The sequence below is a fragment of the Electrophorus electricus genome, chromosome 25, assembly GCF_041902795.1.
Source record: "Electrophorus electricus isolate QZ-2024a chromosome 25, ASM4190279v1, whole genome shotgun sequence".
In the NCBI taxonomy this organism is placed as follows: Eukaryota; Metazoa; Chordata; class Actinopteri; order Gymnotiformes; family Gymnotidae; genus Electrophorus; species Electrophorus electricus.
Window position 1 is genome coordinate 631,963 of NC_137521.1, and position 14,311 is coordinate 646,273.

The window sequence follows — 14,311 nt, forward strand, 5'->3', positions numbered from 1 at the left end:
GGTTTTGAGCATTATGTCTAAATTAGTGATGCAATAATGTGGCAAAGGTTCTCTTTACGTGGGGTATGACACAAGGTGGACTAAGTTTGGATCTGAAATATGTGCTTCATACTCCTACGCCATGACACTGTAACAAACCATAATTAAGCTGGCCTTTGAAATAGTCAGAGAAAAATAAAAAAAGACTAGGCGAGATTGATTGGTACGGACCTCAGCGTGAATCACCTGAATCACAGCCTTCCGGTGGGAGTTCTTTCCCACCAGAAGAGGGCAATCCGATTCATCGTGCAGAGCGAAGTTGCAAAATAAGACTAAGCGTTCTTGTTAGTGCACCAGCAGTGCAGTGGCACACGGACTCTTCTGAAACCCTTCTCTTATTTTTGAAAGATTTTCGAGGAAGAAAAAGATCAGGTTTAACGACGCATGTGTTAGACAGGCTCTGCGTGTATTTCAGTTGGAATATTTTCATCATAGCCAGACCTCTACTGTGGCTTTTACGGGATAAAATACTTCCACAGGATTTTTTTTCTTAACAAATATTGCTTGGCTATGTTTTTGTCAACGCTCGTTTGTCCAACATAATGTTAAAACATGACGGAAATATTTTTCTTTTAGGCATTTTTGTCACTACAATTTAGCGTATTTGGGAAACAGTGAGTCTCTTTCATGTTAGGAACAATGATAAGTGACAGGGAAAGTAAGATATTTCCTCCTTGTTTTCATCTAAACAGCGAGACATGTTGCTTTTCAAAATTGCGGAACTGAATTATCAAACGGATACTGAGTTTTCTCTGTCTCACCAAAGCTTCGGGGCTCTGCAGTCCCTGGCAGGTCTGCCTGCGTTCGTTAGTAAGATTTGCTATACCGGCTGGATCTCTGCGAGCTGGTTTAAGATATTGGATGAGGTCGACGAAGCTGGGTGAGCGTACCATGCGTGTTCGGTGCTCATACAACTAAGCACTCCAAACCTGCAAAAATCGGATAACACGCAGATATGGGTATGTTAACGATTTTTTTAAACATTTTTTTTTTTCTAAATAAACATCTAATCGGAGTCACCACTCTGGCTGGATATGTCGGGGTCTATAAGTATCTGCTGTTCTACAACTGAATTGGCCTGCCATTTGGTCGTGCAGTGATGTCGTCAGATATCAAGAAATGCCTTGGCATATAGTATAGCCATGCACATTTGGCCATGTAAAAGTGGTAGACCTAGTGTGAGGCGCAGTGGTTAACACAGGACTCGCTTATTAAAAAATACAACTGTAATATGAAGTTGGTTCTTCATGATTAGTTAATTTCCCCCAAATACTCCCCAGATTCTATTTGATGGTAAGTGAAGCTTGCGTGACAACTTTGGCATTTGTAATTATGCTGATGCGCACATCCCACTAGATGTAGGATAGAGAGGGAAAAATCGTTTATGGGTTTACCATAGGATCAACAGGTTAACAGCGGGTTTGATGGTTCCCTGTCGTAATCAGATCCTGTTATTCCAAATAGTTCTTTACATCTAAAGCATTTTAAATGTGCAGTTTTCCTTCTTCATTTTAAGGCGGCACTGCGTGCTCAGTTCTGCTGTTTGTCTCCGGACAACGATCGATTTTTTTTTTTTCAGCAGACGACTAGTAATTCTCACCTGTTACCTATGCGATTAGCTGTCTCTTGCATCGGGCAAATGTAACAGCACGATCTTTTCCCATTGACATGCACATATGGCCAATCCGATCGCAAGCAGCAACGCGGAGCAGTAATCAAATACCCCGTATTTAAATATAACCTTTCAAACAATACATTATTACTAAACTAATGTTATATAGATACATAGAAGGCTTCTTGCAGTCTTTTCACTTACTCAAAAGCTTGGTTTCTTTTCTGTATGCTTTTTTCTAGTTATTTTATCTTCACGTGTTGAGTCAGTACAAGAAGTGGAAAAAAAAACCCGGTTCTGTTTGTTGTTACATAAAAAAACCTCAATAATGCCAAAGCCAAGTCCTCATGAATGAATATATATATATATATATTCATTATGACATGTTTACTAAAATGTGCGAATGTCAAAGTAATTTCTTTTTGAATGATTAGCACTGCCATGTTGGGAATGAGTCTAATGTAGTCCAGTGCCTTATTTGCTTAACCTGTTATGGCTTTCACAAAAAAAAAATATTATGTATGGTTGGGAGCATTGCACAGGAGGCAATTTATAATGCTCCCTGTTTATTATTTTTGAAAATATGACAGCTCACAGACCTCCCAAGTGGCATGCATGCCAGCTTATTTTCTACTAAGACAAGAAAGTAGAGTTTAGCAATTTTGTAAAATAACATTACAAGCACATGACAATGTGTGTGCATTGGTGTGTTTATGTGCATGTGTTTGTGTGTGTTTAAAATATCATTGAAATAAGACTTGTTAACCTATCAGGTGCCCCACTAAGAGTATATTTTGCATTTGTATTTCTCTTAATTAGCTCAATAGTTTGTAATAGTTTGTTTCTCCATCTCTGTTCAAATAATTGGTCTTCATGTTTGAATCTGGAAAGTGTCTCATTTATCCCAGTGATAATATAGGAACAACATGTATATACTGTATATGCTGGGTGTGTATATGGGTGTGTATGTAGCGCTCGCTCGCTCTCTCGCTCTCTCTCTCTCTCTCTCTCTCTCTCTCTTATATAATAGAAAGAGAGAGAGCGCTTTACTACAAAAGTAGTTTAAAATAGCAAATGTGAGGCAGTAAACAGATTATTTTACAGAAAAACTAAGCAATATGGGTATGTACAATAATAATGCTAAATGAGTGAATTAAAAAAAGTTTAGAGATGGCTTGTAAAAACAAACTGAATTCTTCTGTAGGTATCAGATTGATCTGCCAACCCAAGATCTATCTCGGGGAGCATTAGATTAGTCTATTTCATCCAGTTGACCTACACAAAATATTTTGGATTAGAGACCAGTTTCCTTCATTTGGAAGGAGTAGTTTTTAATGGTATCTGAAACCAGTCTACTTTACTGCAGGTTGAAGGGTTTTTTTTTTATTTTATTTAAGAATTATTTTCCTCAAGCACTATAAATCAGTAGTTGCTTATGTCATGCTGCACTAAATCTAGATTACTTTTTTTATACACATTGTCTTTATATAATCAAGCAAAACTACAGAATTTGTTACTGTTTAAAAGGTTGTCAGAATGATAAATATGCTCCTAAATATACTAAAATGGACCCTTTCTCCTCTAACCACTTTTACATGGTCTTTTGGGAAAACTTGATTAGTACTCAGGTTCTGTAGCTGGTACAATGTATATTCATAGTTATAGAATTGTCTTTGAGGAATTGAGTTTGAAAAGAAAAACAAAAATAATTTTCATTAAATTCATATTGTCTAGTTTGTTTAGTGCTTTTCTTTGTTGGAGATCCAGCATTCAGTATACATAAGAGACACCTAGAAACTGAATCTTTTTTCATTAAGAATTGCTGCCTTACGAGTTACCTAAACAATCTGCATATTAAGGATACTAATAGAGTACATGAGGAACTTGCATCACTTGCTGCACATTCAAAAGCTAACTTCAGAATGAATGTTGGTGCTGACATATTTATATGGTATCCTAATTGTGTACTACTTGTACATTTCAGGCTTTGTAAAAGAAAAATATTGTCATGTTAGCTACTAAGTGTGAATGATATTAACCAGTCCACTTATTTACCTCATCAGGTTCGTTATTGACCCATACCTAGTTCTTACCTTTTTGCCCCTCTGTCTCTGAAGGTTCTCTGGTGCGAAGTCGCTGGCTCATGATCCCTCTGCTGGTGCAGGCCTGGCTCATTGCATCCCCCAGCAGAGTCCGAGAGCGCCCGTGCCCCCGAAGCTGCCGCTGCGATGGCAAAATAGTCTACTGTGAGTCAAATGCATTTCGTGATGTGCCAAAGAATGTGTCCATGGGATGCCAGGGACTCTCTCTGCGCTATAACAGCTTGGTTAGCCTTAGGGCTGATCAGTTTGCCAGCCTTAGTCAACTTGTCTGGCTGTATCTTGACCACAACTATATAAATACAGTAGATAGTCAAGCCTTCCAGGGTGTGAGGAGACTAAAAGAGTTAATCCTCAGCTCAAATAAGATCACGCAGCTGGATAACAGCACATTTCATTCAATACCAAACCTGCGCAACTTGGACCTTTCTTACAATAAGCTGCAGGTACTACAGCCTAACCAGTTTCAAGGCTTACGCAAGTTGCTAAGTCTCCATATGAGATCCAATTCCCTCAAGGCAGTTCCCATGCGTGTGTTTCAGGATTGTCGAAATCTAGAATTTCTTGACTTGGGCTATAATCGACTGAGAAGCCTCACTCGTAATGCTTTTGCTGGACTGCTCAAGCTGACTGAGTTGCACTTGGAGCACAACCAATTCTCTAAGATCAATTTCTCTCATTTCCCTCGTCTAAACAACCTTCGAGCTCTCTATTTGCAGTGGAATCGGATAAAATCTGTAACACAGGGAATTACATGGACCTGGACATCTTTACAAAAGCTTGACCTCTCAGGAAATGACCTACAGGTGTTGGATGCCAACATCTTCCATTGTCTACCCAATTTGCAGACTCTTAACCTGGACTCCAATAAGCTTAGCAACGTGTCTCTGGAGGCAGTGACCGCTTGGATTTCTCTCAGTACCATCAGTCTAGCAGGTAATGTTTGGGACTGCAGTCCAAGCCTCTGTCCTCTTGTTGCCTGGTTGAGGAATTTCAAAGGAAACAAGGAGGCAACCATGATTTGTGCTGGACCTAAGGAGGCTCAAGGCGAGAAAGTTATGGATGCTATGGACACGTTTGGTATTTGCAAGGCTACCACAACTCCATATCTTGTAGTCTCCACTACAGTCATCTTCCCTTCCAAACCTGGACACATGCCACTTCCCACATTATTCAGGGTGGACAAAGAAAGCGTCCACCACACCCCTTTTGTTCCCACCCCAACCATTGCTTTCCCACCTGTTCCTGAGCAGGACTATGAACATGTTTCCTTCCACAAGATAATAGCAGGTAGTGTTGCACTCTTCTTATCAGTGGCAATGATCTTGCTTGTGATCTATGTCTCCTGGAAGCGTTACCCAACTAGTATGAAGCAGTTGCAGCAGCACACCATGGTCAGAAAGCGCCGGAAAAAGGCACGGGAGACGGAACGAACCCTCAGTTCCCCATTACAGGAGTATTATGTGGACTACAAACCCACAAACTCTGAGACCATGGACGTACTGGTCAATGGGACAGGACCATGCACCTATACCATCTCTGGCTCCCGAGAATGTGAGGTATGATCTGTCACCCTCCTAAAATCCATTTCCACTGCTGGGAACAAGAGGTAAATGTCCTGTTAATATGAGGATTTTTTTCTTTGTTTTCCCCCTTTTCCCCCTGCTAGCCTGTTTTCCCTTTCCCTAGGAAATATGGGTCAGTGCATGATGACTTGAGTCATAGGTCTTTTTTGTTTTATCCTCAGGTATTATAAAAGCATGCTACAAGGCACACATGATTGAATTAAAGGTCAATACTGGTTTGCGGCCTTCTATCACATTGAAACAAAATACAGAGCACATCAACAATTGGGTAAAGATTGCACATTATAGGCTGGATCAAGTCTCTGTGCAATGGTCCATTCCTATCCTAATTTCATTTTTACAATCATTTCAGCATATTCTGCTTTGAGGAAAATTGATTTGTTTAAATGAGAAGAGAGAGAGAGAGCTGCTCTTAAAGTATTGCTTTATTTTGAATTCAGTGTAAATATTGATTATTGCTGACTATAGTTATATTTTTGTAATGTGGAGCCTAGCTAATAACAAACTACTAATCCTTAATATTTCTGTTCATCTGCTATGAAAGTAGATAGCATTTAAGTCTTTTTTTATGGGAGCTGAAGCTCTGTGCTCTCATATATTTTCTTCATAAAGTCATAAGCATTCCAATTGATTGTGGCTATGCTGTTGTCATACAAACCTAGAGTATAGCTGTAAAGAGCAACACAACAATAATTGTCACCTAATACTGAAATTGGGACTATGTAGTTTTAACAAATGTTGATATAGGCTGAATGCTTAAGGTCAGAAATTGGGGTTTATTTAGAGGTGCCATGATTTTTGTGCAAATGTTTAGAAAAACATGCATTTTTTATGCAGCTAATATAGTGCACACTAAGTGTGTGTGCAATTTGTGGTGTTTAACCTGTTATCTGCTGATTGGCTTTTTTCACCCAAACAACTATTTTTGTCTTATCATCTTCCCTTTGCATATAATAGTTATAAGGACAGAAACACAAAAGCTTTTCTTGGGAATTATGACTAATAACTCTAAGTTGATAATATTGTAGTGATCTCTGATTTTGGAATTTCTGCAGGTATCTTTTGTGGGCATCTGTTCTTCATTTAGTGCTGATTATGGAACAACAAGTAACATCAAGTATATTTCATCAACATTTGGTCCAAATTTTCTGTGGTTTCTGGGTATGTAAGTCTTTGGCACTTTAGTGGAAGGCCAGTGGTGTTTTGGTGCACAGCATATAATGTTAAATGATATAAATAATTAGCAAATGCACAAAGAAACAAATGCATCATATTTCAGAACAGTTTAATTACACTTATACAGTAACAAACAGTTTTACCTAACTTGTCTTAAAATGTAGTTGGTTTCCAATGAAAGAAATTAGATTGTTGTTGCCTACTAATTATAGATCTTTAAAAGGTAATGCTCTGTTTGTTAACCGAACCTTTGTTTGTTAACCTAACCATTCTCCCTCTCTTGCTCGCTCTCTTGCTCACTCATTCACTCCTCTTGCACAGGAAGTATGCTATAAATTTTTCATCACATTTAGTTATTTATCTATTTATTCATTTTCTTATATTTTAAGATTTTAATAAAATAATCTACTTCCACATTAATGGAAAATGCACTGCCTTCCTTCATTGTGCAAAAGAAGTAAATATAATTAAAAACCTTTAAGGTTTTGTATTAAAAAGAAATTACTAGTCATGAGTATAAAATCCATCCATCTAAATCCATCTAAAATCCTCATGCTATTGGAAAAAAATGCATTTGGTTGTCTTACATGAACACATACACTTATGAAAATACGTTGTTCACATCACAAGTTCTATTTAATGTATGATAAACAAGCGAAAAATGAGATTAGTTGCCAAATGTCTGCCTTGTCCTTTAATTGCGTGTGCTGTTTTGGTCACCAGCCGAGCAGATACTGGCAGCATTTTGTTGAGGAGGCAGGACCACAGGAGGCCTGGGCTGGAGGCCATTAAAGAGCCCCCTTGATGATGTGCACAGTCAGCCTGCTGTATTTACAGTGTGAGAGGCCTAGATTTGATCTCAGGACATTGGAAGCATCAAGAACAGAGCTCTGAAGACAAATGAATTATCTGAAGTTGTAAAAGTATTCATAGTCCATTTGTACCTTTTATAATAGTAACTGATGACCTTTTGGGACTAAATTCTGAGTTTACAATAGAAAGAAAGAACACAGAAAGGAGAGCTTGAAGTTAAACCTCACTATCATCAATGTGAGGAGGAGCTCCTCTATACACCATTCTTGCATATGGTAATAGGGGGATAGCTCATTTGTTTTAAATATTTTTCTTAGGTACACGTTTCAAAATGCAACAGTTCTAGCTAAATGGTTCATTTTAAAGGTTTTTTTTTTTTAGGACAAACAAACAAAAACACTATGAATGGAAAAGACAACAAAGAAGTAACATCAGATATATTCAGACTCATAATGTGAGATCTCAGATGTGCATGGCAGTTGCTTAAAGGTGTGCAGGTATTTCCTAGCAGAGGGCAGAAACACAGTATTAGTCATTTGCTTCCTAGAAATATCTCAGGGTTCAAAACTATTGTTCTTTGTTCAGTCATAAATCCAAATCTGGTTTTGTCTTATTGTTTAAAAGATAAACTTGCACAGCTTTCCAAAGAGCTTCACATATTGCTTTGTACCATTTTATTTTTAATCAACCAATGAGCATATTTGTGCTATGTGGAATATTTCACTCCACAGTGAAATCCCTGCATTAATACCACACATCTCTCTGATGTAATGCAAGTTTCCTAAAAGAGGCTATGGCAGAAAGGCGTCACAACATTAAAATGAATAACGTCTCTCAAACTACAAATGTCCTCTTTTGTGGAACAGGGGTGTCCCACTGTTATTTGTCAGTTTGTCGTCTTCTTTTGCTTCAAAAGACAAAGGCTTTGTCCTTGAGCTTTGGACTGTTTCCCAGTGTCTCTGGCCCTAACCACGGTATCTCATCTACAGCACGGCAGCCATCCAGATCAGTCTCACCTGACAGACTTCACACAGCTCTATGAGAGCAAAATAAAATAAAACTAGTTCTTTGTGGTGCATCAGGCTGAATTAGTGCAGATGATCTCTTTTACATCAAATTTTGTTAATTTTGTTAATGTGGTGTCTTTTCAGCTGGTCAAGAAACTAGCCTTCTTTTTGCTGGAATAATTTTTTTTAATCAGAGTGTCATGTTAGTGGAAAAATGCTAATGGATTTTTATTGTTTATTTTAATTATTCAGAACATAAACAACAACATTTTGAAGCTAGGACTGTTCTTACAGGATAGCTGGGACTATTCTTACTGGGAACAGAACTGTAATTGGAGGAAAGAAAAGGGTGAGAATGTAACAGCCATGATGTGAAGGTAGTGGATATACATGTTGGTAATGTAATGTAGATGTCTTATTGTTTAATTATGAATGACACAGAATTATTTGTGTTTCTTAGATCGCTGTCTTTAGGGAAATGTTTTTGTCAAGTAGGACCCCTTTGTGGAAACTGAAAAGTGGAGTTCTCTTATAGTATGTTTAAGATTGTGTTCACATTACAAGCCTCATTGTTCCATTCCAGTTTCTTGCTCAGATCGGGTTTGCCTATCTTGGCGATTCACATTCACAGTTGTGACCTGTTTGTAAAAACATATTTATGAGATGACTAAGGTTATTAAAACCAGCAAAATGGAAGTGTTAGTAGCTCATATGTGCATCATTTTGCAAATAGTTCATCAGCTGTATATTATCATGTCGAAAAGGCGAATAAAGACATACGGCTAGCGTTTGCTGTTTTCACACCTCCTGTTGTCTCTGATGTTGCTCTTCTTCATTGTTGTTTTGCCACATTGCTGGTGCTGGCTGATGACAGTGCTAAGTGCATGGGTATAGGCAAAAAGCCACATGAGTTCCAATCTGACTATTCTCTTTGAAGTCACATGGCCGTGAATCGAATCCAATTTAGGACCACATACAATAGTGATTTAAATCTGACATAAGATTGGATTTGTGTGCTCATACAGCCTTGAAAAGAAAAGTCTGATGTGTGTCACATTAAAGCAAAAAATCGGATTTGAGTCATTTCACATGTGAAGCCTGTGGACTGGGTTTCTATTTATTTAATTATTTGTTTATTATTAAGAATAGTCTCAGTTTAGGATTAATTACAGTTTGTAATTAATGTACAATTTTGTACAAGTCAAAGGGTAGGCATACTTTCACTTATGGAGGATACTGTACATCTGGTATCATTTAAACATGTTCATGGTGTGCTATGCAGAGATCTGTAACCATGATAACCTTAAAATACATTCAATATTTATCACTCCAGTGATGGCAGAATACTGCTGATCTCTGTATGACACTATAGAGCAAAAACAAATCATGGACAATGGTCTCCGGACACATACTGAGTCCATATGCATTTAATAAAGATACTAGAGAAAAATCATGACTCTACTTCACTCAGGTCATGACTTAATATTATAGAAACATATTGAAAATAAATCTCTGGAGCAGCCAAAGGCCTACCCTTAGCTCTGTTCCAGTGTGAAAAAATTAAGTGTTCTCGTCAGAAAGCAAAGATAAGTATTTAAGTTCAAGCAACCCAAGCACTTAGAGCCCAGATGGCATCAAGATAAAAGCAGCTTCTCATAAAAGTGGATAGCTTTGTAAGTACTCAGATTGGAAATGTACCTCTTTTGTTCTGTCTTGACAATACCTTAAGAGATTTTTGTTGTACGGTCAGTTGGTTGATGACATACAAACATACCCACAATTGGTGCTTTCAACCCAATGACTATAATAATTTGGACTGCAGTATGCATGAAAACTTTTAAGTATTTGTCCATTTTTGCTGTAACAAGCAGACACAAACAGTTGACTTGAACTGCTGTTCAGTTCTATTAAACAGTGTGTTCAGTGAAGAATAGAAATTCTAAGTATCACTTAAGCCTAGCATTTTATTGCAACAAAAAGTCAGCTTTTCACTCCTTTTTTTCTGTTTCTCTTATGCTTTCTTCTTGTTGCTGGTGTGTTTTGGCAATGTGATGGTCGGGGATGGATCATTGGCTTGAAAGGCCCCTAGGCACAAGCATCTTTGAAGGCCACTTCCTAATAACCTCCCCAAACACACACATTTGTATAAAATGTGTAAGGATACATGCACAAAGCCAAACCTAGCCTCACACATGGTAAACACTAACACCATGATCACATTCCATACAAAATATCATTTTGGAATGTCAGCAACAGTATTTCATGATACAATGATAGAAAAATTGAAATGATGCAATAGCTTCATCATTCAACAACTGAATTAAAAATTAAATGCACAACGTGGTACATATCTGCCCTGTCCAAACAATGTGCTAATATTCAATACTGAAGCAGAACCAGCAAGAAAAAATAAATATATTTCCTAATTTTTAGAGGTTTCTTTCACACATTCATTGATTTATTGATTTGTACATAATCTTCTAATCTAATTTTTGCACCTGTGGTGGTGCTTACACAGTCTTTGCACTGCCCTGAGCCTTGTGGTTTGAGGCTTGGCAGTCAGAGGCTCCAGGGCACTGGCCCCATTGGCCCAGTCAGTAATTCATTCCTGGTATCGGAGAGAGAAGAAACACAGAAGTGCAGGCTGTATCCTTGTCTATAAGCAAACCTTTAACTATAGCAATATATTTTATTTATATTTGTCTAGTGAATAAACTTTAGTTTTTTTTCCCCAAATCAACACATGGGCTCTACTTGTGTTCTGATAAAGACCACTGATTCCGACACTGACACTAACAGTGACACTAGGGCCTTCCCATCTAACTAATGGACAACTGTTACTTGGGGCCTAGATTGCTCCTCTAGAAGTCAACTCTTAATAATCCTAATGCAGAAAAAAAAGGGGAAACTTCAGATCTTGTCTTTTTGCACTAGGAAATTAATGCATTTTTTATTCTTAGAAGAACATACAAATTGTTTCCTTAGCCAAGAACGGGTGAGAGAATATAAGTGCATATGTTATATGCATTTAGCTATGCAGCAGTAGATGACTTGACGAGATTATGGGTTTGTTGGCCATTAGTCTTATTTAGTAATGTTTCAATTAATTATTCAATATTTTTATTTCTCATCTATCATGTTTTTTAACTGATATAATCATGGCACTTTTCATGACACAATGAATTGGTGAATCAATGCTATGCTATGAATAGGTCTTAACGTCATTTTATTATTGATTCCATAGGTGGCTCTGAAGATCTGCATACACTCTGCATTCTGCATGATGAGTCTGAGGCTCATCATGTTGCAAGTGCACTGTTAAAAAGAAAAGATTGTGGAGAGCTTGGTGTAAGGCAGTGTGCTTCTGAGCTCTCATGTGGGAATTCTGCAAGGGAGTGTTAATCGCGAGACCCTAATGGTGTTTCCTCTGGCTAGAATAACTAATAAGTCCCTTCCTCTGCCATTTTTCTTTGGCATCTCTCTGATCCACTGTGCTCATGCCTCCTTGAGGGGCTGTTAAATCCTAATAGGATTTTTTTAATCATCTGAAATCATCCAAAATCTCTTAGATCTATCCTTAACATGACAAACATGCTTTTTCTTTTCCTCCTTTTTCTGATTGAGAGACAATTAAGGTTGTAATGATGCTACATGCATGAATGCCAAGTAGAATGATTTTGTTCCTTATGTAAATTCTCCAGATCCTTTCACTGTAAAAAGTTGGCACTGAGTTGTTTAAAAACTGCCTTCCAATGTCAGTGAGTGACTTTGTGACTGAGCAGATTTAATGATGCAGCCCAAAGCAGGCTAGTCTTGCTGCAGTAGTCCCCACCTCACCACCCCCTCTCACCCTTCCTCAGTCTCTGCTATCTGTGCGGCTTCTTCATCACTCTTTCATAATTATTTAATCTCTCTTTATATTCTTTTTCTGTTTAACTATTGAAAGCTGTTCTCCACTATACATTTCTTTTTATTAATTAAACAATCAAAAGTTTAATGTCTCTTGGCTCTCTTTCTTCTTCTTTCATTTTTAAAACATATTTAGTCCAATGCCTCAGCAGTAATGCTGACATTTGTTAGAACTGAAATAGCCTTATGTGCCAAAGAGGGTTTACAGATGTGTTTTTGTGAAGAAGATATAAGATGATAATGGCCAGGTAGTTGAAATGGTTAATCTGACAAAAGTATGAGCTGTGGATGTTGACATAAGCTTGGAGAGTAGTATGAGCAAGTTATTATTGTTTATGATGCTTAATGATTTTGTGGTTAATTTGATTGATGAGCACCTTCTAAATTTAAATAATGGGCACCTCACTTCTTGCTTATCAAGTATTTTGCAGTTGATTTTTGTAATTCAACCAGCACTTCTCCTGTAGTTATCTTTGACTAGATGGGCATGAGGAAAGAAACCTATTTCCTATTTATTTAGCGAGACTGACATGCAATTGTAAAATATTTCAAATTTATGCAATGACACCAGTTATATACTGCTGTGTTATACTATATGTTATATTTTATTTCAACATAATGTATTTACTTAAAAATTTTTTTTCATTTAAAAAAAAAAAGGATTGTCCTCTGCTTTTGTCCACCCTCTTGTTGCATTTAATTAAATCTAGTCAAAATACAAAACAAGAAGCTCGCATGGAGCCTGAGGTTCTCTCCTAGCCTGGAGGGCTTTAGAAAACTAATTACCCAGCTTACTTTGCCCAAGCCTATTCTCAGCAATGAACAAGCACGCTGCATGCTGTAAACACTTCACTTGTTTTTAAGTGCCACCAACCACTTTGGCAAAACATTTTGTCTGCTCCACTTCATGAGGTCTCTATAGAGGTGAGGTGGCAAGCACATACTATTATGAAATTTTGTTTTTGGCAAGTAACAGGCAACACCATTAATATGGCAAGAAGCACAAAGTGATGGTGATAAGAAGGGCTTTTTATTACACTTGCTTTTAACCATCATTTTAACTGCATTTTATGAGTTGGAGTAAAATGATACTTGAGCACATGGAAAACAAACATCAGCCAACAATATCAACACCTCAAATTCATTTAGTTTTATTGTAAATGCAATTAGAAATCAAACTTGCAGTAAAAAAGAAGTCTATTTATGGTGATTCACTATGTGATGAGTAGAGCAAATTTCATCCATTGGATCTCAGCCTTTCATGCTCGTGTTTGGTTTTATAAGATTGCGTCTTATGTGGCTAGCTCCCCAAAATGTACCATGGGCTTACCGCGCACCTCTGAGGCCTGACAGATTAAGCCTTGGCTGCGCTGAGCAATGAATAGAATGTTTTGTTCAGCTGCTCATTTGCTCTGTTTTCATATACCTCAAGGAACATCAGCACCATTACTACCTGTTGTCTTGCTGAGCCTGACTCGTTTTGACAGGACTAGACAGCATTGTCTGGGCTAAAACTCAAGTCGTGGCATTCAAAGCACAAGACAAAGTAAACAGTAAAAACATGTGAAGGAATCCCCCTTTAGCATCTTTTCTTCAGATTTTGTTCCTCAGTTGTGGTGGGGGATTTAAAGTTTTATAGCAGGCGAGCTCAAGGGGCCCTCTCTGGCTGACTCTTCTGTAAACTGATTTCTCTTGACAGCTGAAAGAGCAACAGTGCCAGCACAGACAATGCCATACAGATCACCAAGTGCTGCCTTGGAGATAGCGTGAGCAATATCGGTTACCTTGGTTACAGGATTCCCTCATCCATGGAGTGTAGTCAAGAATGAGCCTGTCATTTCTTATTCACTCCACACATGAAGATATGGAGAGTGACAGGTCAATAGAGCCTTTGGATGTGTCACTTAAATTTTGACTTGAATTTCAGGAAGAAATGTATTAATTAGATAAGGTTTAAAAATTACCATAATGAACAGTAATAGAATGTGTAACATCCAAGATGTGTAGCATGTATTATTTATGAATAATGCACGCTAAAGTCTACTATTTTGAACATATTGTAACTTCAGC

The 14,311-nt window shown here is 37.7% G+C and overlaps 1 protein-coding gene across 6 annotated transcripts in view; it reads left to right on the plus strand.

Moving 5' to 3' along the window:
- The first annotated feature begins 354 nt into the window (after positions 1–354).
- LOC113589306 (leucine-rich repeat transmembrane neuronal protein 4) overlaps positions 355–14,311 on the plus strand; it is a 100,744-nt gene continuing 86,787 nt past the window's right edge. The window contains exons 1-3 of one of the 6 annotated variants that reach the window (XM_081707877.1): positions 355–998; positions 3,769–5,359; positions 11,577–12,197. In XM_081707877.1, the coding sequence (XP_081564003.1) occupies positions 995–998; positions 3,769–5,315 (1,551 nt within the window). In that variant the 5' untranslated portion in view covers positions 355–994 and the 3' untranslated portion in view covers positions 5,316–5,359; positions 11,577–12,197. Of the gene's footprint in view, positions 999–3,768; positions 5,360–6,391; positions 6,994–11,576; positions 12,198–14,311 lie in introns of those variants that run through there. The other 5 variants (XM_081707875.1, XM_027028889.3, XM_081707876.1 and 2 more) reach the window with 5 other exon arrangements.